The following is a 27,165-nucleotide window of genomic DNA, read 5'->3' on the forward strand; positions in this document are numbered from 1 at the left end:
TGATTCACACTTCTCACACGTCTAGAAGATGGATATTTTGCAACAAAGGTAATCCAAAGAAAATGCAAATTAGAGTCTCAGAACTATTGCATACACTGAAAGATGGCAAAAAGATATTCCCTCATTGATGATTTTCCTATTTCATTTTACCAAAAATACCCTTTTTCCTGTTGTTTTGCATAAGTTTAAATACACTGGGATCCTTGCTTGCCTCTTGTAGTATTTTCCTTTGTCTTTTCAATTATTATCTTACCAGGTATTTTTTTTCTTGCTCAAACTTTTCTTCATACTTCCTAATTTTTCTCTTCAGACTCTGAAGATGCTTGGTAAGTTGTGCTACTGTTTGTGGTTCTTTGCACTCTTCACAGTTACATCTAGAAGAACTTCTTGGCCTGCAAAAGCCAAAAGCATAGTAGCTGGATCAAAGAACTGGCTATAATGGACCGTGCCTTGTTTCAGGCACACTTATCGCTTTCCTAGCACTTCAGAATTTGCAGCTAGGTTCTTTCATGGGATAGAGATAGTTTAGTTTTTACAAAGTAAGCATAAAATAATTGCTTTTGCTTGAAGGTACCCCTAGGGTATACCAATGAGTTCACCATCTGTCTTTCACTCCTTTTTTTTTTTTTAATTAATTGTGGGATTTCTGAATATTTTTCAAAAGTTTAATCTAGTAGGTCACAACCTGATCCAATATTCACATTTAACACCTGCATTTTACTTCACAAATCTTCCAACTGTAATGGGAGACTGTAATGACATGATTTGTAAATGTAAGCTCAGGGAGCTTTTTATTACTGAGAATGAACATTATCATTTTGAAGGCAGTTTAGTTTCTGGTTTTTTACAGTTGCAAATCAATAGATCTGATTATTATTCATATGCAGCTGACAGTTATGTTTATAAGCTTTTAAGAAAGTTTGATTTCTGTCTGAAACTCACAGCTTGGTTTCTGGAGAACACATATATGGACTGTTCGTATGTTCTATGACACTCTCATATCTAGCAAATGACTCACGCTATAGTCCTATTACAGCTGAAGTTTTTCGTATTATACCTTGATAGCCCTCTATCTTATGTTCGCTCCTCAGACTAATTACTAACTAATATTTAAAACCGTCCTTGCTAACTGTAACTAACAAAGACTTCAGACAATATTGTACTGTGTTATTACTGAAAATATGCTAGATCCTATTTCTGGTATTGCAAATTAACCATGTCAAAATATGCTAGAATATGAAAATTTCTTGTTTATGACATAACAGTAACTGAAAAAACATTAAGAGTCAAAGACTGGATTGTACAAAAATTATTTAAAATATCTAAGAATTAAAATACATTTTCTTACATCATGAAAGGTTGAGCACTTGGTGGAGAAGGGGCAGACTCTGTGTCTAGATTAAATCTCTGGCTTTGGCTAAAGATAGAGCATCGAGGTGACAAAAGAGGATTGTCTCCATCCGTAATGTGATACAGCAGTCGACTGGTCCCAAGGGAGTGATGTTCTTGTGGGCTGCTGTCCATGTCATTCTGCCAGTCTCTGTGGGCTGGCACAGGCTCTAGAAAGAAAGCATAAACCAATATGGACTGAGGGTCACTCACAAGATGTTTAGCTACCTAGATAAATACAAATCTATACTTACAGAAGTATTCAAAGCATAAGTATTCAAAGTAAACAGCAAATAGTTCAGCAAAGTATCACATGCAGGATGAACTTAATACTGAGGATAACAAAATAGAAAGGACAGTTACTGGCTTAACATAAGGCATTTTTGAGTTCCACAGAAGAAGGTGGGTGGGTGTATTTATTCATAAACTATGAAGTATAATATAAAGATGGAGAGTTTCCCGGAATAGTAGCATTAATTGTATTTTCATAGATCTGTTTGCTTTTGAAAGCCACATTCCTGAAGAAGACAACAAATGTACAAAACAAGTTTAATTTTGTGATTTAGCATTTAGTCCTTTGATCAAGAGAAAGGCAAATCAAAATTTAATATGTCCTGATGCTAACAACCTCCAGTGTTGCTTGCAGTATCCTGCAGAATTTCGTTAAGGTTTGAAGTAACATACACGTGGGTCTAAAGAACACAAGATATGAAAATAACAACCACCAATAACATTCAAGGTAGTGTGCAGTGACTGCTACTTGGAGAAGTCATGCTAATGATACTATGTTAATATTGTCTTTGACTGTAAATGGAAACCTTGCCTCAGGTGCCTCAAAAGGTAAAATTTGTTTTATAGAGGTGGTCAAGCTAGAAGTCAGAATGATTTGTTCTGGACTGAAAAAGTAGGAATTGGTGAACCTCATCACACTGATTCTGTTTATGGGTAACATGGAAAATAGTGGGCACATTACAGAGCCTACCTCCAGGGAATACCAAGAGTTCATCTTCCCTTTGCTGTACCTTAATGGGAAGAACCATTGAATCTTCTTCCTCACCTTCAGTGGGCGAAATGGGTGAGGATGATCTAGCCTAGTCAATATTTTTGCTATCAGATGACTGTGCTTTAAAGCAGATTATCTTTTTAGGGAGAAACTCCATGCTCTCGTAAAAGCTCTCCCCCAAAAAACTGTTAATACATGTTAAAGCAGAGAATGTGCTCTGTCTCAGGTTCCCCTACATCAGTTTCCATAGTACATAATATTTTGCACCAGCTACGTTATTTTTTCCTCTAAAACCATGTGTATATATAGCCTTTGAATTCATATCAATTATTTTGTATTTCCAGGCAGCATGTGTGTTATTTCTGATCAGTATTATATTTGCAATATAGCATGCATTCTAACACATTTCACAGAATCTTTTTATTCAATGAAAGCCTAAAACTGCACAGGAAAACAACTGAACAACTGTACATTGGATTTATTCACAGAAGAGCAGGCTTGTTTAGAGAAGTTCTTTCACCTTCACTTTCTTTCCATTTTCTCCTTTGTACATGGGACATGACATTTCCATGGTGAGTGGGTATTTCCTTCAGGATTTTAACGGAACCTTTGTGATTCATTTTATTTGACCTCTGCCCAACAGATACTGAAGCTACAAATCCCAGTTGCTGCACTGGGACAGTGGGGACAAACCAGCTCTGAATGGCACCCTTCATAGAAAGCAACTATTGATTACAAAATAGTAGTTACAATGGCCTAAAATATCATTTTATCAGGCACTATCTAACTGTTTTTGCTTTACAGACAACAAAAAATCCAATTGTATAATCACACTTCAGTCTGTCATGCAAAAGTCACAGGACTTTTGTATTTATAAGTTCATCTACTCTAACAGAATCATCAATTACAATTATGTTAAGCATTTTCACAATGAGACAATGTAGTTGATTATTAATTCTAACCTAGCATCTTTCCTCTAAGTACTTCATACTCTGTAGGTCAAATTCAACTCTCCAAGATACCAGAGCAACACCCAAAACTTGTAAATCGTGTATGACATTCAAGTCCTCCCATGGAGAGATCCAGAAAGGCATCTGGGAGAAGCAAGGGTAGAGCATTGTACCAGTCATGGGAAATTATGTACACAGAAAACTTACAGTGATAAAGGCTGGAATAAACATTGTTCTGCAAACAAAAGTGTCTCCTTCTGGTAAGTAATCTTTCCTTACACTGTAAGACTTAAAAAAATTACTAGTTTCAGTTGGGTTTTGTTTTGTGGCTTTTTTTTTTAACTTCTGAAAAATAATGTCAATTAGAAGAAACTGGCTTCCTTCCTTTTATTTCACCACCTTTGAACTCCAAGAAACATATAATCACTGTGAAGTAGGTTGACTAAGAATAGTTTCACTATTTCTCATGCTCTGTTATTAAAGGGAATAACTTTTTTTATAGTCATATTAAGTAGCAGTCTCTTCACTGTGAAAGGAAAATGATGTTATAAAAAAATCAGCCAGTCTGTGTATGATAGATGCAGGAAAAAAGTTTCCAACATTTGAACTCTGATTTTCTGTGGACCTAGAAGTACTCCTCTTGCAGGAGGCTGTCTGTACTGCTGATAAACTATATGGTCACAGACGTTTGCTCCTTCTCACGTTTACAACCAGGCAATTTTACTAGGCCCAACCCAGTCTCAGAAATGGAAGAAAAGTACACATTCAAGAGTAAACACTCCTGGAAGATAAATGCAAAGGACAAGTAATGACTGGAGCAGCCCCAGTGTAAGACCAAGCACACAGAGCTGCAGAGAGTTCAAGGAGGTTTTTTTCATTCAGCTAGCAAATGAAGGGGAGACAACCTGCATGCCAGGTGAATTTGGGAGTATTTCCCAAAGGCTAGGGCTCTTCCATTTCCTTGGCACCAGGGCTTCCTGACAGCATTGCTCCACTAAAGCTCGCAGACTGGTGCAACTTTGTTAGGGCCTCAAGAAAGGTTTTAGTCCCAACCCTACCACAGATGCATTAAATTACTACCTACTCTCCAGAAGTGGTCAGCAAGTCATTCAAACTGATACATTTACGTGGCCCAATTACTATAATAGCGGAACATCTCAGGACTATGACAAGTTATAAATAACCCCATTTTTAATTACAACTTAGGGCCATCATCCTGATTCCAGTTCTGCGTAGATCCTAAACAAGACACTAAGCATTATCCTGAGAGTAGCCCACGAACTGACCAAACATCTGCCTGTGTTCATGTGTCTGATCTAATTTTAGCCTCTATTTTTGCCAAAACTGGGAACTAAAGCCACCCCTAACCAAGCCAGTAAGTTACCCCTTAGCCTGCACCTCCTCCATCTTATCTACTCAGTCCAGCTTAGCACTGACAAGAGCTTACCACAGGACTTAAAGCCAAGATCTGTTATCTTATAATATGCAGTATGCTTCATAATGTGGACTTCAATCATATGACAACAAGTCGTATGGTACAAGTCTGTATTCCTGCATGTGATATTCTTTAAGTAAAACAATAATACACTGAAATCTGTTGTGTATAAAAAAGAATATTGCAGATGTAATGTGTTCATCCCTCAACACGTTATGTCCATGAATGCCGGTATCATAATTTTTAATTTAAAAGACATTTAGAACATCTTGTAGTTAAGTTCAGCTGCTCACTGCTCAAGTCACATATTTGATGTATACTTATATCCAAAAGCTATAAAAATAACTCACACTCTGCTTTTCTTTTTTTCCCTTAAAAAACTAGCTTAATACTCCCTTGCAATTCTTTATGGTCTCATTTTGCCAGCTCTAATTCAAATTTTTTCAGTTTCAAAAGTAAACTGGAAATTGCTGACACTACTCAGAGATAAGAATTACTGTTCACCCCTTAAAATTTGCATCCTGAAATACCCTGTCGTTTTATTAGACTGTTCTAGCTTCACTCACCATACATATAATGTATTTTTTTCTGATTTTTGTTGACCGGGATGTGAAACAAAAGAAATTAAATAGACTACACAATCATGTTTATTTAAAAAATAATACATTTGTACATTGTTAATATTAAAATTTTTATTGCCTGATTCACTGAGCAAAGGCTAATAACTAGAGACGTAGTATATATGGCACATCCTCTAAAAACTCTGTTCCTAGCCTGGTACAAATCTCTGGACTTCCATCCAAGTTCGAGCTGAAATAGCCAATAGTCCCATGTGAAAACTGTACCTAAACTGAATGTATCAGAAGATTTCAGTAGTAATTTAAGAGACAGAATTAGGACTAGCTCTAGCTATGCAAAATGGCAAGTTATTGAAAAAAACACAAACCACAAAGCAGATGTTACAAGGATTGAGCTTACATTAAAATCCATTAAATAGGTAAGCTTTAATTAAAGCACAAGTTTGAACTGCTAGAGTGACAGAGCATGCTCTGAACTGTGTGAGAGAAATGCTACATCATCTAAGATTTGCCTGGTAGCTGGAGATAGGCAAATAGGAGCTAGAGAGGGTGTCGGAAGTAGGGGTCACTAACAGTATGAATTAAAACAAAATCCAATCAAAACAGCAAAAATAAGCAAAGGAAATGATTATGAACCATCCTAACAATGAATTATGAAACTACCAGAACAAAATAATTCAGTAAACTACTGGAAAAGGAGGAAAAACCCACCCTGCCATAAAGGAAAAGAGTCAGTGCAGATTTTGGATGGGCTGCAAAATGTCTCTGCCTGTGCAGCACAGATATGAGATCTGTCTCTGCCTCAGATCCAAGGGACTAGCACCAGTGCAAGTTCCATACCTGTATCCAAGAGCTATTAAGGTATTTGCCTAGCTGGGTTAAAGCATCCATATTTTTTTTTAGCTAAAACCCGGGATATTTAGTATTTTTTCCATTCCTTAATCTTTAGAATAATTTGGATTGTACATACCATTTTCCTTAATTGTGCAATGCAAACCTCAAACTTCAGAATTTCTTAAGTAGAACACCAGCATTTGTGATTTTTTTTTAGGTAAATAACTTACTGTTATTTCTTGCTGAAAATTCTGAGTAAACAGCTTCTGAAACAAGTTCTGAACCCAGCCTTTATCCTGACATAAAACTTCAATTGCAAAGGGGTTGCTGACCTGTCTGCCTTAATTTGGACCATGCATGGTGAACAATTTAAGTATTTGTGTATTCACGTCACTTGTCTGTGAGATGTATTAGTCATATTGCCTTTGACCTATTTTTCACGAAGAGTGTTTCCTCTTCTACTGAGCATCACGACTCTGCCAGCTCTGTGACTATAAGCTATGAATTGACAAAGATAGTGCCGACCCTTAGGGCTATTTATTTGCAAGGACTGGTTTCCATGTTGAGGAAAGAGAGAGAGATAACACACCACAGTTTGCCCAGATGGGTGATAATACAGGTTCCTGAATTATTAAAATCCACATGCTGTAAAACTCACCTTTGCTATCTCTCTGCTGATGCATTAAATTAAAATCAATAATAGGAGAAATGAAGTGATATTGCTCTGACAAAAAGAATGACAAAAATAGAATTACACGATATGGCAGGTGGTCTCACACAGGAAGTAAAAAGCATAAATTTACTTGAACAAAAAAAAACAGATTAAAACCAAAAATAAAAGAACCAGGGTTCTTAAAACCTGTCTGAAAAGGTTCCCTCTCAGAAAAACAGAATGTTATAGCCATTAATTTCCGTTCTTTTAACAGGTATCACCCCTTTTTACATTACACAGCATTTGCATCAGGAAATGGTGCTTTGCATTAGCTCTACACTGCTTCCCAGAGGACTGCAAATCTGCTATTAAACTGCAAGTCACAAGGCTTTTTTATAATTGCAAATGAGAACACATCATGACATGATCGCTTACCTCCACAACTGGCCCCATCAGCTTGCACAGTGGTTTGGACTGATGAAGGGGCTGGATCCTTGGGTGCCGGCAGCTGAGGAGTTTCTTCCTGGGTTGGCAGAAACGCAGAGCACAGATCGGTTTCAAGGGCTTGTAGCTTCAACAAAGAATTCTGCAGACAAAAGCAGAACATTGGGCTAGCTAGAGAACAACAGAATACAGCGATAGCTCTTCAACTCACTGAGCCCATTAGCAGCGTCTGCAAAGGGGTGTTCCACTGGCAGCTCTGAGAAGACGTGCAAGAGAACAAACGTGCACTATTCCACGAGTTTCTTGACTGCTGGTTATTTAAGTCCCAATTTACATAGATTATTCATGACACGTGGGAAAGATGACTTCGTCAGCAAAAGACGATTTATTCTAGGAAGCCAAACTGAGGTGGCGTCCCTTGTCTTGGTCTTGAAGCAATACACTAAGCAAGTATTTCATTCATTGGGCTGACATCACGATCTGATGACATTATGTCCCTCCCCATTTACCATTCATAAAAAAAGCAAATCTCCCTCTCCAGCCTATTGTGCAGTACGCAACAGTGAACAAAGTTACTGAGAACACGCTCCCTCATGGGATTCTTGGAAGAGATATTTTTTAATTGGCTTTTTTAGAGATACTTCTTTATGTAGACGTAGCTTTTATGTAGGCTGCTGCTTCTACAGGGCTACCAGACCATTTCCTATCCGCTGCAAAGGAAAAATTAACAGATCATTGTCGCTGCAGACAAATCAATGAGGACAAGGCTAGTTATCTATAACATCACTTCCAGCTACTCTGTCATGCTTGGCCCATTTCTCATTTTAATCTTTAATGCTGCATGCAATATTCAGCTGTACAACCTGACACAAGCATCTTGCTGTGATGTAAATGCTGTGAAAGCCCTAATCACCATCTGACTGGGCAAAATGAGTCACTACCGGTACCCCACACATTCAGTTCCCCCCTCTCAAGGGAAATACAGCTTGCAACATAAAACGAAATCACACAAGGGTGTCTTAATAATCACACAGCTGGCACACACAGAATTATACGTAAAATGTTAAGTCACTCAAATGGTACGTATTTGTGAAGAGCAATTTTTGAAAAAAGAAATCTGAGTTGCAACAGAAAAACTTCCTCAAGTTTATACCCTGACAAGCTCCTGTCCCCACTCTGTCAAAGACCTGAAACCAATTTATTGTTTTATTTAATGAAATAATGAATTTATTTATTGGAATCATTTCCTTTGTGTAACAATACGTCACCTATGTAGTGAGTAGTTTAATATGTCTTTGCATTATTTTTATAGTAATACAGCCCTTTTATAAACCCAAGGATGCCAGCATTTTTAGGTAAAAAAAAAAAAAAGGAAACTAATTCGGCTGAGAACAGCAGGTAAGATTTCAGTCTTAATCCTTTCATTCCTTCTATAGAATTCAGGCAGTGAAAAGGGAGCAGAAAGTAGCTCTTTCTAGGAGATACCTCAAAGTAGGAAAGTTTCGAAAAAGCACAAGATCACCGTAACCAGATCCCGTGACCCTCTATGTGCTGTCAGGAGTGCTTCAAAATCCATATCCCGTTCCACAAAACAGATTAGGTTACAATCAAACACTTGGTCTTTGGCCTCAGCTTAGGTCAAAAAGGAAATCCAGGAACACCTTCCTTCTCCTAGTCCCAGAGCTAACAGGAGCTCTGGCCATTCCTATCAGAAGCAGCTTGGTATTAGAGGTGTGTGAGCAAAGAAATGGCTTGTGTTATACATTTATTTTAGAATTACGTTCCTCTCATCTCATGTCAAGATACATTTTGACATCTCATCCTATAATACCAGGGAAGAAGTGATTGCAAGATCAAGCACTGATTCATAATGAAATGCCTAAATGTAATATTGTTCTTTAAAAATATGGTATGATATAGAGCTGGTTTCTATGATCTGAGGCAGAAAATACTTTTACTATTCCCAGGTACAGGTTGCATTAACAACCTATCATCCTCTGGCCCAGCTGCCATTTGTAAGGATAATTTACCCGTCTTGACCAGCAGTGTCTCATCTTCACACCTCAGTTTCTCCAGGACTCCTGAATGACTGGCGTCTTTTCCTTGTCATTTACTGACACTGATTGGTCCAATATTTTACATATATTACTTCAAACTGATCTGGCTCCTTTGACCTGTCTGCCAGAAAGAGAATACCAGGTGTGCAAATGTCCCCAGTATGGGCTTTATCAGTGAAGACCAATATAATGAATTCACTCAGCCTCTCTGTTTACAGCCGTATCATCTTAGTGCCCATTTTACATGTCAGCCAGCCAGCAGTCCCAGCGATACCCTACCTGGCTTCCTGCTTTTGGTGTATTTAGCAGACTTCTTACCATCAATTTGAGCATCTTTTATGAGGCACTTTCAATGTCATCTTTAATCCTCTACAGAGCTTTCTTGAATTAGAGACAGAATGATGGAAACCATCTCACCTTCAACAGCTTTCAAGTGGCAGTGAATTTTCCTTGTCAAGGAAAGGGTGCTGACTTGAATCGTACCCATGGTATGTTTTGGGAAGAGTTTTCATGCCATGATAGGCTTCATTTTCCACTGCCTCTCACCCCAGCTAGACCCAAACGAAGTGGCTATGGAATTATCACAACAGATGGGCAGCGTTTTACAGTCATTAATGTCATCTAGCAAAAGATGACTATACCAGTTACAGACCAGTGAGGACTCTGATCCCCGCCCGGACCTTATCACGAGAACTGCTGATGGCAAGTAAGGAAAACATAGGCAAACATACCAGAACAACATACCAACAAGTTGAACATAGGCGAATAACTGACAAATATACCACCTAACCTTCACAGACTGTTACTTCAAGCATTTGACAAAAAAATTTCCATATCAAGAAAATACATTCACTTTGCATCACTATTTCTTATGATACATTAATATTTATGGCAAGTTCAGTATAAAAGCATTCACATAGACTACATTGTTAAACATTGTATTTCGGCAATGCTTATGCTGTAATTCACCAGCTGGTTTATATTCAGTTGCTCTAAATGATATTTTTCACCCATCTGTGGAAGGTGGGTGGATGGCAAATTTCCAGTCGCTGCCAAATACTAAAAAAACTCATATAATAATAATAATAATAGAAATACCTTATATGATTTCATGAATGTGCCCTTGACAGGGATTTGATGTAGAGAGAAAAAGAGTAAGTAGCTTTGATCATTTTGATGTTACCAGGGAGATGATGAATCTGGAGTATGCCATCAACCTCATCTTACGCCTAGAACACAGCTGAGTACTATGGTACTGCCACAGCACACTGTACATGAAAAGCCACCACATACTTATGGGAACATATGTAAGGAGTCATAGCTTTAAGCAAAGGCCAAGCACAAAGCTGCCCAGGGTCAACAACTCATGGGCAACAGGAGTGTCCTAGTAAATGGTAGTGATGACTTTGCTGCCTGCCCTGCCACATGTCCTGTCCTGTCCCTCTCAGACGGCTGCTTGAAGTACCAGCAATGCCAGAGCAGCTGGGCTGGATCCTGCCAGCCCTGGACCTCCCGCTTTGTGGCAGAAGCAGTGTGGCCCCCTGTTTCTGCAACTGCAGCCCAAGCAGAGCAGCAAGGTGCTCTGGGAGGGGACACAGCCATATATCAGCAACTGGCAGTGGGTCCTCTATCCTTGGGCTCACTGGGGGCAGGCCAACATGCTACCAACTGCTGGCAAAAGGAAAGCAAGAAGAGAGAAAAATAGTCTGAGCCCTGTCTTCATCTTCTCAAACCTCCCAAGTTCATTTGAAATCTTACTGACCACTTCCAACTTCCTCCTAATTCTCTAATACTTTCCAGTACCTGTACGGCCCTGATGTGATGGCAGGCATCCTGCCACAGTGGTGGGGATGTGTACTCTTCTGTGCTGCACACACTCAGCAATATATCTAATCTGGAGAAGAACCAGCCTGTGCACATGCTACTTAAAAATCTCTCATGGTCCAGACCTGCCCCTGCGGCCCAACTGGGCCATCTCTGCTCTTGGCCATTTAAAAGAAGTTGCAAAAGATATTAGAAGCAAATACAAACAGCTAAATACATAGAGAGGGAAATGTTAGGTCATGGTGGGTACCATCATAAATTTTAGTAAGCTTTTATATGGGAAACCAGTATCACTGAAGTAATTTAAGCTATGGCATATTATATCAGCTAACGATCTCAGTTCAAACACTTCAGGTTTGATGCTCATTCCAGCTTTACTCTGGTGCCTAACACCAGTGTTTCTGGTGCAGCAATTCCTGATCCATGCTAATGCAAATGAAAGGACATATTAATATTTAAAATGGATCCTTAAGTTTCCTTGGAAAAATAACCATATTGTTGCCTCTTAAGAACAGTATTTTGCAAGTTTGAAAAAGAAGCAGTTATAATTGTCTCGGACAAAGGTTTCTTATCTCTTCTCATGTCGTTTTAAAGTAACTGACAATTCAAAGAACTTGAGCTATGCCAATTCCACTAGAAGAAGAAAAAACATCCTGCATTATTCCAGATCAAAGATAATGAAAAAATAAAGACATTTATAGGAAGTCTAAGGAGAACAGAGACAGTGTGGTATTTCTCTCCTATTTGTAATTTTTGCTAATGCTTTAAGAAAACATAGTCAGTAAAGTATACTCTTGCCTGCTGGAGAAAACACAGTACAAAACGATTGCCATTTGCAGAGGAAGCTCAGCCTGTAGTAAAGAAACCGTCTTTACAAACAAGTAAGCCTGTAGACTGTATGCGACTGACATCTCTCTTTTCATCCAATGATTATTGAAAATCAAGAGTTGAGGCCTTAGGGGAAGGAATTATTGAGGTGATAGATAACCTCTTACATCTAGAGATAAATACCACACACCTACACTCACACTGCTAAATCCCTCTGGAGGATGGGACACTGAATGAACAAATACTCCCAATTTACCACCAAAATGCTGTGGCAATGAGTGGGAGTCCCCTGAAATAGCTTATAAACTTTTTCTCAGTAGGTGCCATCAGTAACTCCCTCTCCAGCTGGAGGTCCCTGCAGAACCAGTGCCATGTGACATGTTGGTCAGCACATCCAGGGGGCTGTAGCCTGATAGGAATCAACGTGCCAAATGGAGCCTCGCAGCCCCACACTCTCCCTTATTGCACCAGGAGCTACAGCACTGCCAAACCTGCTCATCAATCAGCGCTCACTGCATACCTGCAGAGAGAGCAGATAGCTAACAATGGCCAAAAGAGAGCCACTGCTGTTAGAAATAATTTCTTTCCCTGAAAAAGCATTACTATTATCAGTATCCTTTGTTTCATCCTTGTGGACATCCTAAGGTCTGGTAAATTTAAGAACTGAGGGAAGAGAGAAAGGGAATAAGTCTGCCCCACCCATGGACCCTGCCCGGTCTCAGCCTGGAGGCTAACAGGGAGAAGGGAGGAGAAGCAAAGCCCAGAGTTGGTGCTTTCTGCATAAACTGAAACCACCCTGCCCCGCACACGGTATTTCTGAATATTAAGGATGCCTGCACCCTGCCCCTGGGCCTGCTCCTGCCCCTCCAGGACAAGAAGGCAGCTTTTCTATTATATCCAGTTTATTGATGGATTTACTGGATTTATGAAATCAGCTGGGGCAGAGAAGGAGAATAATCCAAGCTTTCATTATTTAATCGCCTTTGAAGTGATTCATATAGAAAAGAAACTGAATAAATATCAACCTGTTCAATTTCTTCACTCTAAGGAAATTAATGCTTTTGTATGTCACATTAGAACAGTGACATATAAAAGCATCTCCCTTGCTTTTTAATCTGAGAGTTCAGGATAAAATAAGATCGGCATATTTTATGTGAATGTAAATAAATCTCTGCGGTATCTGTTATGGCAATATTTGTGTCTTGAGGCGTATGACATTTTCAATTCAGAACTTCCTTTATGGGGAACAAAATAGCAACAATAAGATAGAACAAGATACGCCCTGGGTCTATATAATGCCACGGGTGACCAGTGAGGAGAGACACCACTTTCTCAAATACAGGAAGGGAATTTATTTTCTTATGACACATGTCCATTTGGGTTTGCAGTAGACCTGAGACAATACAATCTAAGATTTTGCAAAAGAAAGCACCAGAATGTAACCCTTGCTCATTTCCCATAAATTATTAGCAATTTATTTTAATTTCTGATCTAATTATCTGTTTTAATATCTTACACTGATTTTATTTATTATAATATTTTATCTTAACCTTTAAGGAATCCTTTGCAAGAATTTTAAATTGAAGCTTTTAAGTGGAAGCTTTGGTGATTATTTGCACTGGGGCTTCTCAAAAGAAACAACTTAATGGTTTCTCCCAGGGCCTTAATTGGCTAGATGGAGGCTGAATATACTCCCTTATATCGGTCATGGATTGTGCCTTACTAGTCAGCATTGAGATTTTCAATAGTGAGCTGCACAACAATGACACAAATGCACAGGAAATAATTCATTGTAAGGAGAAGCTTAAGTCTGAATTCCTTTAAAAGGACACATTGTGGTTTTCCCCTAATGAAAGTCAGGCATCTATTAATAGACATAGATGTTCTCTGGCTCATTATGGAAACAAAGCTGTTTTTTCCATGGTTTGACAGGAATGGGCTTCCCTTCCCCCCCAGTTCTTTTTTCCCCCTGCTTCTATTGTTCTGTTGCCTTGGTCTACACTTAAAAATATCATCTGCTCCTTGTTTAAGTCCAGTATTGTTCACTGCCCTTGCAGTATGTAAGCATACAGTATGCTAGCATGCAGACACCCTTGTTTGTGGGAGATGCTTTATAAGGTTTCCCATTTTGAATAATTGCAAAGCTTGTTTATTGCTTTGCTGCTATGCGCCAGTATATTGCTGATTGTGAGAATCTAGCCCAGGCTCATCCATTGTTTGACATGATCACTCAAACAGCTTCTTTGTGCTCTACTCTCACATCATCCTCCTGGCATAATCCCTGTGAAAACAGCTCGTTTCAAGTGTCACAGGTGTTATTTGGCTTTCCTTGCTTCTTCTCTTCACTCCAACCCTCCCCTCCTCCCATCTTACAACAAGAGTACCTTTTAGACTACACTGTACCGTTCATAGTTTATTTATGCAGGATGTAGCAACCTGGAGAACTCCTTATTTTTAAACAAAACGTAATTGATAGCTGAACACATTTGAGCTGTAATATGAGGAAAAAATCAAATGTTCTTGCAAGATGGCATTTCACTCAGTCAATATTGAATGTTTAATTCTTTTCTGAGCACAAACAGAAAGCAGCATAAAGTTGGCTTAAAATATTTTTAAAATATCTTGCTTCTGGCTTTTAAACTATTATAGCAGTCTCGTATCACATTTTTAAGGTTTTCTCCAAAAACATGATTAGAATGATTCATTAAAAAGCTAACCTAAGATTCTCAAGTGATTACATTATTCCAAGACCTTAGAATTAACAAAAACCAAACATCTAATTCAAAATTTGCAACATCTTATTTCAACTTTTGGTTAAGCTTACCTCATTTAAGCTGTTAAATTGCTCTGTTGTTTCTTTCGGTGAAATGCATGTGGTCTGATCTATTCTACAAAACAAAACAAGAATTTTCACTCAATAGATTGCTTATCTGTGCTGCAAATATTTCAAACTTTTCATCATGTCTGTACATAAATTACAAGTTATGGGATAAAGTTGTTTTATTAAAAAAATAACATTTCTATGAAAGTTACATCTGTATTTTATACCTCATTCAAAACAACAGTGATTTTACTGGAATCTTAAATAATATATTTAAACTGTGAATGAGGTCCTGGAAACTATGACATTAAAATCTGGCTTCACTTTGTCACACAGAAAGAGTTCTACAGAAGCACGATAAGCTCTCAGTATCTTGATGATCTTGGTTAAAGCCAAGAAAAAGCTCAGACATATGTTTAAATCTAAGCACGATTTGTCCCACATGCTTTAAGTCAGGAACAAGAGTTTTCCTGTATCAGAGCCATAAAGAATAAATTTTTCCATATTTAAATTTGATGCTATTTCAGGCTCCCAATCTTCAACTTTCTGCTTAAGTTCTGTTTTGCAAAAGTCACAAAGACCTAAGGGACTCTCATGAGGAGCTGGAAATCCTTTGAGTAAGAGAGATGTCCACATTTTCTAATGAGTGTCACTTTGCAGCCATCAGAGATGTCCGTACCTTTGATTTGCCCTCAGTGTATCACTGCTTCTCCACATGGAAATAGGAAAGGAAGGTCCTGGACCAGCGAGGGGAAAAATCTCTTCCTTCTGACTATGGCTGATGAGACAACTGTGCCCCATCCAGGCAGATGTGGTCGTGGCCTAAGGCTCCACACACTTAACCAGCTTCAGGATTAGTTACAAATTCACTCTACCAAGGGATGAAACTGAAGCCTAAAAAAACCTTCCCATGGATTAGGTGAGCAATCTGAATAGCCTCATACCACAGCTCTGTCCTTCTGCAAAGCAGGGACTTTCCACACTCAACTTCAAACCCTGACATGGGTGTATCATAAGTTGACTCGCAACTCAGCTGAAGCAAGAAAACTATTGCTGTCTCAGAGAATCAGATTTCTCATTGCTGAAAAGGTGGCAATGTTTGCTGGCCCCTGTGAGACTCACTTACAGACATGATCAAAAAATAACACAAACCCCAGATTCCTTTAGACAAAATAATTCATATTTTTCAACCTATTGTGTTCAGAGTCATCCCAGCAAAACCAAATAGTTTTTAAAGTCTCTAGAGACCTCAAAAACAGTACAGACAGTTGCACAGGCCTTTGTTGTAGTTTTTCATAGATTTATGAGGCATTTAAAGACTGGAATGATGGATATGCCGCTTTCCTACCAAAATAGACATATTAGCTAGCTACACCAGGGTGAACAACCACTTGCCTCCACAGAGGATCCAAGGTGTGCAATTCACATAGGAAAAATGAATCATTTTAGTGGTGGTACATATAGCACCAGAATGGGAGGTCTCACAGGCCAGCCAGCCTGCACCTCCCTCAGGATACACAGGTACATGATCAGAAGTGAGTGATTTCTGGAGATACTTAAGCAGCGAGGTGCCTTGGCTGACTGTTGTACAAGCACCTATCTACATCTCTATGTAGCTCTCCATATATATATTCTTTCTGCCATCTCACCTGAAAATGAATAGCAAATGTCTCCATGTGAAGAGAACAGAGGGAAAATGGAATTACTGAAGCAAAAAGGTTAATGCCTAACAACCTATCTCTAGCTTTTAGGCAGCAGAGAGGACAGTATGAGGCAGCAGAAAAGAGTTAAAGAAAACTGAGAAAAAGCAAGGGGAGAGCAAAAGGACTGATTTTATAGGAAAGAGTGAAATATTTATAGTTTGGTTTAATAACAGGTAAGGAAGGACCTGCAAGGCTACAAACAGCTGAAGAATTAATTCACTAATGAAGAAAAAAATATTTAGAGTGATTTATTGCATTGGACTAGAGCTAGACATAAAGGAAAGGATGAAAAGGACAAGTGTCAGATTTGTACACTTCTGGTATTCATTTGGATGACTCCTTTCAGGGTGCGTAACACACAGCAAATGTGAACTCTCCTTAAAAAGGAAAACAAAAAACTAAACGCTAGCAGCAGTTCTTACAGGTGTTATACGAAGCCCTACATAATTCACAGCTGTATCACTCATGAGTCTTGCACTCTGGAGAGTAAAAAGTTTACAGCACCCCTGAAGTACCACACCTCTCTCATTCAGGATGATGTTCTTGTCTGCTGTTTTAGGGATGAAGAAGTCTTGCATTTTACTGTTTCTTTTTCACTAAAAATACTGGAATAAGATGCTCTTAGTTTTGCATTCTTTGGATTCTGGAGATACTGAAATCATTAAGGTGAGTAACTGTTTTTGTGTGAAGACCATTTACATAAACAGTCACATATGTATGCTGGGCTCATCTTTATATAGAGAGTTTTGGGGTGTGCTTTTTTGTTTTCACCAAGATTAACTGCTCTGCTAGGCAAATGCAGGTTATCTGATTGTCACCAGGCAACAAAGGGCTTACAATTTAATAACTATGGGTTGGATCCTACTCTCATTAAAAGTCAATCACAAAATATCCATTAACTTCAAAAGCAGCAGGAACAAGCCCTAATTTTCCATCTGTGCTGAGTACATTAAAATTATTTTAAGCCTTAGCTGAAATTTGGAATAATTGCAGGCAACCCTTATTTTGTATGATGTACATCATGTAAAATAATGAAAATGGAATTCTCTCTGTGGCTACTACTCGAATACATGTTATATCATTCTTTATATAATATGAAAGGCCTGACCTCTCACCCTCCCTATCGATTGGCAACTCTGGCTTCAGCAGAATTATGCCGTTCTGCATGGCACAGATGACAAAGATGCAACTCAGTAACGTGTACGTTTGAAGCTTGTGGACATAACCAAAAAAAAAAATCTAAATACTAATTTTCATAACAGAGCTCCTACCAGACTTCAAGGGGAAGATCAATTTGCATGAGCAGTGAGCTGTTTAAAAAACAGACCAGAACATGTGAATTATTGAATTATGCATGATATCACTTCTAAACTCACATAAAAATCAAATAAAACCACATCATTTTAAAAACTAGGAAAAATGTTTAAAGATGACCTAAGCAAATTCACTTATTTCCCAGACTAAACCCAGAAAGGAGCATTACATCCTGTAATTTGCAAGTCTCAATCCAGTCCAACCCTGGATTACACTAACCCCTTCCTCAGGAGACTTACGTGTTTATGCACCACAATGCCACACGTGCTCAGTGTCTTGGGCCAATTAATGCATTAGTGATGCCAGGATAAATCCTGGCAAGCAAACCACACACTGTGCTGTGGGATGAAACCCCTTTTCCAGATTCACTTTCAGTTTATCCTGGCCCAGTACACCTTCCCTGTCTCCAGTCTAACAATCAGTTTTACCCTTCCCACTGTGAGAGTGGCCTACCAGGTTAACAGCTCAGAAAGGGTAGTCTCAGTACCACATCAGAGGACTGATTCAGCCTATCTAGAGGTTACATCACACGAGTTCACAGAAAGGCAGACCCCACAACCAACACACCTCAGTGCCAGGAAAACAAAAAGGTCCTTTCTGAGACCTCCACAAAGGGCAAAAAGCATTACGAAATTCAAACATAGTTGCCACCTTAATACAGGGCTGCAGGTGAATGTTTCAAAAGCATGCCTATGAATCCTTACAAAGCAATACAGAACTGCAACAGGCTTTTGGATGAACAGAAAGTGCACGCTTGCAGTGAAAGAAACAACACTGTTAAGGGTCCAAGGCTGTTTGGATACATCCTAGGCTACTCCTTGGGCAGTCTCTGAATGCTGGAATAAGCAGCCAGAGAGCCAGTGTAGCAGTGCCTGTCTCATCAATCACAGCAGTTACATAAAGGCTGGCTGTGGACAGCCACACTTGTTTTTCAGTGCCTTTCATACTCACCAGGCACAGTCCTTACTTGGGCTACAGTAAGATGTTGGATTTTTTTTTGCCCCTCTGTCCTCTCCCCACCCCGCCTTTTTTCTTTCTTTTTTTTTTTCCCCTTTAAGTATATTGCAACCCAAGAGCTTGCTCAGGGACTTTCCATGCCTTGATACAAGAAGTATCACTGGAACCATAAACACCAACCTTTTAATGTCAAGATTCTGAAGAAACTGTTCTTAGGAACTGGTCAATCATTTCCCAGCAAAGCAATGTTTCATCAGCAAATCCTGATTTGCTGAAGGAAAGCTATTCACAGACACATACTGGTCGTGATGAATTTTCGCCAGGTCTGAGGCAGGACTCGGAGGGAATCTGGCCAAGTTTTCTCCCTGCTCGCCTGGCCGCCTGTGCGGGAACGCAGCCTCACAAGCTCTGCCTCACCCGTGCGGGTCTGCCATATGGCATGGGGACTTCAGCACTTCTGCAGCTTCCCTGCTCCCTCCCACACATCCCTGAGTTGTAGCTGTTCAGCAGAAAGTGTGGAAACTACAATAGTCCCTACCTGAACTGCACTCTCAAAAGCTACTTGCCTTGAAAACTTAAATACCGAAAGCCTCACTAGAGCTTGGTCTCCCTTATGGGAAGCACAGAAACCCTGGGAGACTCTGGCTGAGCTCAAGATCCAGGGCAGCCCAGGACTCTCAACATTTCCAGTTTTCCTGGAGAACAGTCATAGGTCTGACAGCAACTGCCACCCTACAGCCTCTGCAACCCAGGCACCAGCTGAGTCCTACTAAATGAAACCGCTCCGCTCCCATGTTTTTGGGGAATGGGGAAGAGGGGGGACTTTCAGGAATTTTTCTTTGGCAGAAAACTTAAAAAAAACCCCAAAGTGTAGTTCCCACACTGACTTGGAATGCAACCTTCTCTGAAACACTGATATTCCCACTGCCCAGGAGTCCTATGTTTCAGCCCCCTCTCTGTGTAACAGGCACCTGAAGAAAACACCATCCTCTATTCAGGTAGCAGTGTACACAGCTCTGCAATCCACATCAGTTTTGCTGATTGCCTTTCAGAAGGCAATCGGTAAGAGCAGCTTTTTGTAATCATATGTATTGTTCCATACTGACTTTCCTATTTTCTGTTAAAAAAAGGCAATTCTCTTTATTGTAACATTTGTTCCTGGGGCCTACATATAACTTTTATCTCCCAAAGGTGCAGATTCTATTACACTCTTATCCAAACCCAACTACACAAAATGGCTAGGGCAGCATTCAGTGTAATCACTAGCAAAAGTATTAGAAATTCATGTTCTTTTAATAAAATGTAAAGGTTTCCTTCCATGCAGATGACATTTCATATTCTAAATTGATGCTGATGTTCATAAACCATGCATGATAAACACCTCCTGAAATTAAAATCCTTGATTCACACGTCAGATGTAGCTTAGCCAAGAACAAGGCAGTATTCCCTTGTTCTTCTGACTGTAAACCTCTTCACCAAGTCTATTCTCCCATTTGCCTCAAATCCCACTAAAACTTTTCCTTAACTGTTGCAGTGGTTATCATAAAATGAAAGTACTCCCCAAAAACCAATCAACACATATACTTATGAGTTGTATTTCTGCAGATTGTTTCTCTTATATTGCCTGTTCTATTCTTCTCTGTCATGTATCTGTTTATGAACATCCCTTGTTAGGTTACCCTGAATTTAGATTGCTCTGCTTAACAGGGACTGTACTGAAAAGTTTTTCTTATCTCACTATTTTTTAATCCATATTTAGACAGATTAAAACTATCCTGGTTTTAGCTGCTCCACACTCACTAGAACAGATTTTTTAAAAACCTCTGTACAGTTCAGAGGCATTTAGACCTTTAAACTTCAATAAGCCTAATGACAGAGCTGTAGCAGTCTGCAGAAACTAAATTAAAGCAGAAGGAACAACAAAGCCTCACTAGAAATAATCAACCTTGCTTCTTAGTACGAGACGGAAATAAATCCTTCTGCTCCTATCCTTCACACACACATCTGATTGATAGACAGAAAAGCCTGCCCAGTGGCACCCCTGCAGCAGTGTGGCCATTGCCTCTTCTCCAAAAGACCAGAAAGCTTTTGGTCTATGAGTTAGGGATCCTAGGCAGATGTAGTGTTCCAGAGCATTGCTAATTTTACCGGTAACCTAGCAAAAACGGGGTGGAAGATAGTGAAACTCCAGTTTTGTGGGGCTAGCAGATATGTTCTATCAAAATCTAGCTATGATTGTTGCCTGCTGCCAAGACTGAATTCTTAACCTTTGCCATGTCCCAGAGCAGAGAAGGCAGAAAACAAGGCAAGACGTCATACTATGTTTCACAGCCTGTTGCATGAGCCAGTTCTGTGATCCACATGCAGCAGCCAGTCATCTGCATGAGCTGAGACATGGGCATGTAATTGCTCTGGCCCTATCAAAGCTGACTGACAGCAGAGGGATGGGGCAAGCTGATGCTGACCCTTAAAAGGAGTGACCAGACACAGTGACCCTCAAACTGAAAGAAACTTCAGCATATGTAATTCAAAGTCCCCTGCCCCAGCTGAGTGGTGGGAATGTTTTTCCCAAGGACAGTTAAGACAGTTAAAGTAAATAAAGTGTGTGTGTGAGGCCAGGGACCATGTGTTAATGCTTGTTTACTCCATGTTTGAAGTTCCTTATTTGAGAGTAAAGTCACCTCCGTTTTGTTGTAATACAATCAAACCAAGACATGGCCAGTGTTGAGATTTGATCACTATGCTTTCACAGCTCTTAACAGGGTAAATCCAGGTACCGTTATTTAACAGATTTAGCACTTGCGGATAGCAGGCTTCCTAAGAAGCTACCCTGGTGTTAAACAGGAATAAATAGCATAGTGAACAATGGTTTAATACCAGGCAAACTAAACAGGCCAAACGGTTGAAGTAGACAGGGGAACTTTGCTGTGGTTGCTGTTTTATTCATGCACGTTCTACTCTGGTTCTTATCTTTAAAGTCCATGTTTCTTTCATCATGTTCCTTTCATCAATCAAAATTAACCAATGTTATTTCATTATCTACCCATACACAGACCTCCTGCCAGCAGAGCCACTAGGTAGGTCTAACTCTCTGATACCAAACTTGCTATGCTCCTCTTTACAAGAAACCCATGTGATTTTTTCCTAGCATAAAGAATGCCAGAAAAGGAGAAGGCAGGCTTCCTAGGCTGGAGCTAATTAGAAACACTTTCTGAAATGCGGGACTTTGCAGTGTCTCAACTGCAGATACAAGCATCAGAGGGTGAAAGCCGTTCTTTGTGAAAGCTAATTAAATGCTTGGTCATTCTGCTAAAGCTTCCTTTGAGAGCACAAATTAATATAATTTACAATGTTGCCTACTAAAGGCTGTGGTGAAGGCAATCAGTTCATTTCACATAAAGCACCAAACTGCCATTGGATGGCAGCTGTCACTACTAACCTAGTCCTGACTTGAAACAGACCTTGGAGGCAATGAACTCTGTATGTCAACTAGCTGTCCCCTGACCCACTGAGCATCCCTGGGATGTTCCGCTGCTCCTCCAGTCCCTCCAAAGAGAGCCAGAGCCTCCGCCACACAGCACCAAGGCTGTCATGCACCCTGAGGCAGAGAACAAAGAGCAGAGACCTGGCTCACCTGCCTGAAACTCTACGTGCACAGCAAAGCAGGGCCAAACCAGCACCTGAGCATGGGAAATTTGTAAAGTAGTGCCCCAAAAACTGATGGCTGTGAAGAGCATGATCTTATTTACACAGTCCAAGCCTGTCACTAGGAGCTAAATCTTATCCTTAGGACACACCCTTACTGGTAGATTGGGTCAGTTGGGTGAGTTGAAACCCCATTTCTAGCCTTTTGCACAGCCATGAAGGATCAGAGGAGGAACTGTGACTTCCAGTAGTTACCAGAGCTGAGTTACTTCATGATCAGCTGAGTTACCTGCCATCAAGACTCGGCTAATGCCTGACCTGAACACCCCATACCCTTCACAGCATTGGAACAAGCACAGTTACACAGCACTCAGGGTCTAAACTGTACGTAAATGCATACCCATGCTAAAATCAAGTGCGCGGCTTCCCATTCCCATTTCTCAGTGAGAATACAACTCTGAGAAAGAGTGAGACAAGTCAGCACTGGGGCATAAAGAAAAGAAGTGCCAAGATATTTTTGAAACTTGGCACAGAGGAATTGAAGTTTCTGAACTGAGGATGTTCTTCCTGCTTGAAATGTAAGGGGTTTAAAGAATGATGAAATTTGCATTCTTATCTTCATCCCTTTCACTTTCTCCAAACAGTTCTAGGCATATAAATACAGAATACAACTGCCAATGGGCGCCAGGAGTCTGAATATTTTATACAGAAGGAAGCAAATGAATTAGCCTTTCTTACAGTTAATCAGAAGTGAAATGCACTGTCTTATCCCAAGGCTTACCTTTGTTGAAATCTCACAACTGCTTCCTGGCATCTGAAAGCCACATTCTGTGCATAGTCATTAGCTGAGGTTCCAGCCTTCCCCTGCCACTCTGAGAGGCCCGGCAATGCGCTTTCCAGCTCCTGCACAAAGCAAAAAAAAAAAAAAAGTTGAATGCCCTGTCAGTACCAATCAGGCTTAGCTGAATATTTCGATTTAAGAAAAAAAGAGCTCCATGAGACAGGATGCTGATTGTGGTTCTTTGTTATTTTTTGGTAATAATCTGGAAACAACTGGAAAACACAGACTAGAAAAGGTTCTAAACAAACTAGTATCTTCTTTCACTGTAAAACATTTTTTGAAACCAAAGCAGACCGTAACCCATTTTCTGTTTATTAGTTAGATAACAGATATCAGCTTCTGAGCTAAAAGGTGCTATACGCACAGGTCAATATTTTTTTCCTTATATATACATTCACATTTCATTTGAAATTATTTACTCACATGTCTACACAGGTCAATTTTTTTCCTTATATATACATTCACATTTCATTTGAAATTATTTACTCACGTCAGTAATATTTTCTTGGGCATCATCAGAAAAATTTTGGCTGACAAAAGCAAATACAGTTCACTCACATTCACATGTCAGTAATATTTTATTACTTGGGCATCATCAGAAAAATTTTGGCTGACAAAAGCAAATACAGTTCACTTAAATAAGGTTTGTAAGGTTTAACCAGCTTCCTTTTCCCTTTGGCTCTTTCCCTTCCCTAGCATATGCATAGCTTTATGAACAGAGTATTACCGCAGGAGGAGTGAAAGGCAGTGAGGAAAAACAAAGTCACATCAGCCAACCTGCCACACAGAAAATAAAAAAGCCATTTTAGTTCAACAAATTGAGGGAGTAGGAATTAGAAAGGTATGCATTTTACTCCAAGCTTTCAAAAACCAGTTGTAGGGCTGTGACAAGATCTGTTCAGCACATCTTAACTTCCTTACCTATAAAATGGATTATAATATTTCCCTTGCATTGCAAAGGGTAAGTTAATGAAGTTCTTTGAAAATGTGATAATCAAAGTGGGGCTTTTTCCTACTTCTTTATTAGCTTTTATCATCCAATATTTTATTCCAATAGTTTACAAAATTAAAATACAATGTGCTTTGCAAAACAATAGTGTTCACTTCCCCTGGTAAAGCAGTATATCTGATTATGCTCCAGTTTCAAAGCTTAGTTGAAAGCATGGGAGTTGGAAGTTTGGATAGAAATGTTTGGATGGGAACTTGGAGGGCTGAGGTTATTCTGCATTTACAAAAACAGTGGCTGCTTTTACTTCCTTCTTAGTCTGTTCCATCTTTACAGATTATGAATGAAGCTTGTTTAGAGATAGATTGTATTTAAACAAAACTAAATTACACTTTTGTAAGATTGTCAACTTTATAAAAAGTTTTAAATTTAAGAAAGTTGCCCAAATGGTTTCCTCTCAGGAGAAATATTCAGTGCCAACCTCTCAAAATTAATGATGAAGGACTAAGGGATCTTGAAAAAGAACCCAAACCAACCAAACAAAAAAACCTGGCAAAAATAAATAAAAAGTCCCATCACTGGCATTTTACTTCCTCTCCATGATGACACTTTAACTATAGGATATTTGTTGGATAAGTGAACGTTAATTCCTCCTACTTAGTCTATGAGATGAGTATAAAAAGAGTGTTGAAATCTATCTCTAGAAAGAGGCAGCTGTCACCATCGTGATGGAGGGTACTCAGGAGGAAGCAGCCATGCGTTAACTCTAACACACACGTCCGTCCGTGGGGTATGTCCGCACTGCATTTATGAAGTGTAGACCTGCCCCTGGGCTGAAAGTACCTTCCCTGCCAGGTGAAGAAACCTGTGCTAGCATTACATTAGTTTGCTTTGGTATCAGCCACTGCAGTAGAACTGACCCAACAGAGGTTAATCGAGCTTTCCAACCATACTTACTACCCACAAGGGGCAAATTTCCAAAACAGACCTCCAAACCAGAGTCTTTTTTTCAGACTAGATGTTATGAAGCTCTGGTGATGTCAGAGCAAAAGGAATGAAAGCTTCACTCAACTGACTAGCGTTACTCTTGCTTTTGTTACCCTTTGTCTCCTTCAGAGCCTTCTAGGACAGACGTCTCCCCCTCTCCCCATGTCTATCTAATATACTTTTTCATTGAATGAATGATATTTTATTCAAAAACGGTAATAACAATTCAGGTTACAAATGGACAGCAGTTTTTTGCAGCTGTTCTAGTTTTTCCATTATTATCTTAACATTATTTTCCCCTAGTTATATAAAAAATATCATATGCTCTTGGGGACTAAACAGGTCAACACAACAGTTTTCATTAAAGTTCAAGGTAGAAGTGGATTGAACAAGTTCAGCTTATTTTATTTGCCCAAAAACCTTCAGTGGTTTGATGGTCTCCAGGTAGAACAGGCATTTTCCTCATTCACGCTTAGAAACTCTTGTAAGGACTGGATTACATTTTGCTAGGTATTAGACATGACAGAAAGTAGAAAGAATAACACTTATATTCTCTAAAAAGTGTAACTTTATATTGGCAACAGCAAAGCTGGAAGAAAGAATTCTGCATCATCACTGTGATGCGTACTGAAAATATTCTTTCTCAAAGATATTTAATAACAGAGACACATAGGAAGACTACAAATCAGATCTCAGAAAAATCTCTGGAACTGAAGCTGGGAATTAGTATTATTTGTAAATCTGAGGGATGTAGACTGGGGGGATAGAGGGAAGAAGTCAGGACACTGGAGTTCAGGAGATGACGTTCTTACGACTGTAGTAGCATTATTAGGGGAGATGCTAGCTTTTTATGCCATCATATGACAATATGGAGTTTCAGGATACAATAAAACACCAGAAGAGGCAACAGCCATTGACTTATACCAGTTGAAGATCTTGTCTAGAGTTCTTGCAACAGCCTCAACATTTACACTTAGACGTGCTTAGCTTCAGAAGTTGACTGCAAAAGCTGTTAATACAGGTAAAAAGAAAACTTTGGGTTCTATGTAAATGAGTGAAACAAGAGCATTTCAAGTTAAGCAAGTGTATCTTATGGCTGAAGCCTTCTCAGTATTGTACTACTTAAGTTAATCGGTCAAAGAAAGTCAGTCCCGTTAAGGTGCAAAACCAAACCTGCATTAAAGTGGTAAACTTGCTTCAGCAGAAGCCTCTTCTGCAACAAATACCCCTCTCCAATATCAGCAGAGAAAACATGGCAATTCAAGATGTTTTCTGCTAGATGAAAGGGAAAGCTGAGAACAAGAATATATGCTGCTAATAAGCACTCACTTGCAGGCTTGATGTTTGAGGACTTGGGTGGTTTTTGGTTGGTTTTTTTTTTTTCTTTTTTTTTTTCTTTATTGTTGTTGTTCATAAATTATGGCATTAGGATGTTAAAGGGTAACCCTAGGGAAACACCCTTGATGGAACCTCTATGTTCTGAGCATATGCTTCCTCACTTCTTGAAGTCAAATAAAACCTAATTAATTTGATTTTCTATAGATTAACATTGCAGAATTGCTCATGAAACCATAGGAAAGATGAAACCAAGTAGCTGGAGTACAGCCGTGTAATCACATTCCAGCAGCCTGCCTCTCTTCCCATACTTTGGAAGGGTTACAGCTGCCCTCATACCCAGCTCCTACCCTCAAAGAAATAACTGCATGCAATATCCAAGGTACAGCTTTACTCTAGTGACATTTTATCAGCTGATAAGTGGTCAAGTGAAGTCACTTGGTACTGCACTTACAGAATCATAGAATCATAGAAACATTAAGGTTGGAAAAGACCTCTAAGATCATCGAGTCCAACCGTCAACCCAACACCACCATGCCCACTAAACCATGTCCCTAAGCACCTCATCTACACGTCTTTTAAATACTTCCAGGGATGGGGACTCAACCACTTCCCTGGGCAG

At 39.5% G+C, this 27,165-nt stretch overlaps 1 protein-coding gene across 2 annotated transcripts in view; it reads right to left on the reverse strand.

The window, feature by feature from the left end:
• The window catches only part of FAM13C (family with sequence similarity 13 member C), a 55,706-nt gene that overhangs the window by 17,204 nt on the left and 11,337 nt on the right, over positions 1-27,165 (reverse strand). For both annotated transcript variants that reach the window (XM_009290501.2, XM_009290500.2), the window contains exons 4-8: positions 23,216-23,337; positions 14,819-14,882; positions 7,277-7,364; positions 1,349-1,559; positions 254-392 (exon numbers count right to left, since the gene is read on the reverse strand). In XM_009290501.2, coding sequence (XP_009288776.1) covers positions 254-392; positions 1,349-1,559; positions 7,277-7,364; positions 14,819-14,882; positions 23,216-23,337 — 624 coding nt within the window. The remainder of the gene's footprint in view (positions 1-253; positions 393-1,348; positions 1,560-7,276; positions 7,365-14,818; positions 14,883-23,215; positions 23,338-27,165) is intronic.

Source organism: Aptenodytes forsteri, unplaced genomic scaffold, assembly GCF_000699145.1.
Source record: "Aptenodytes forsteri isolate BGI_AS27 unplaced genomic scaffold, ASM69914v1 Scaffold349, whole genome shotgun sequence".
Taxonomy (NCBI): Eukaryota; Metazoa; Chordata; class Aves; order Sphenisciformes; family Spheniscidae; genus Aptenodytes; species Aptenodytes forsteri.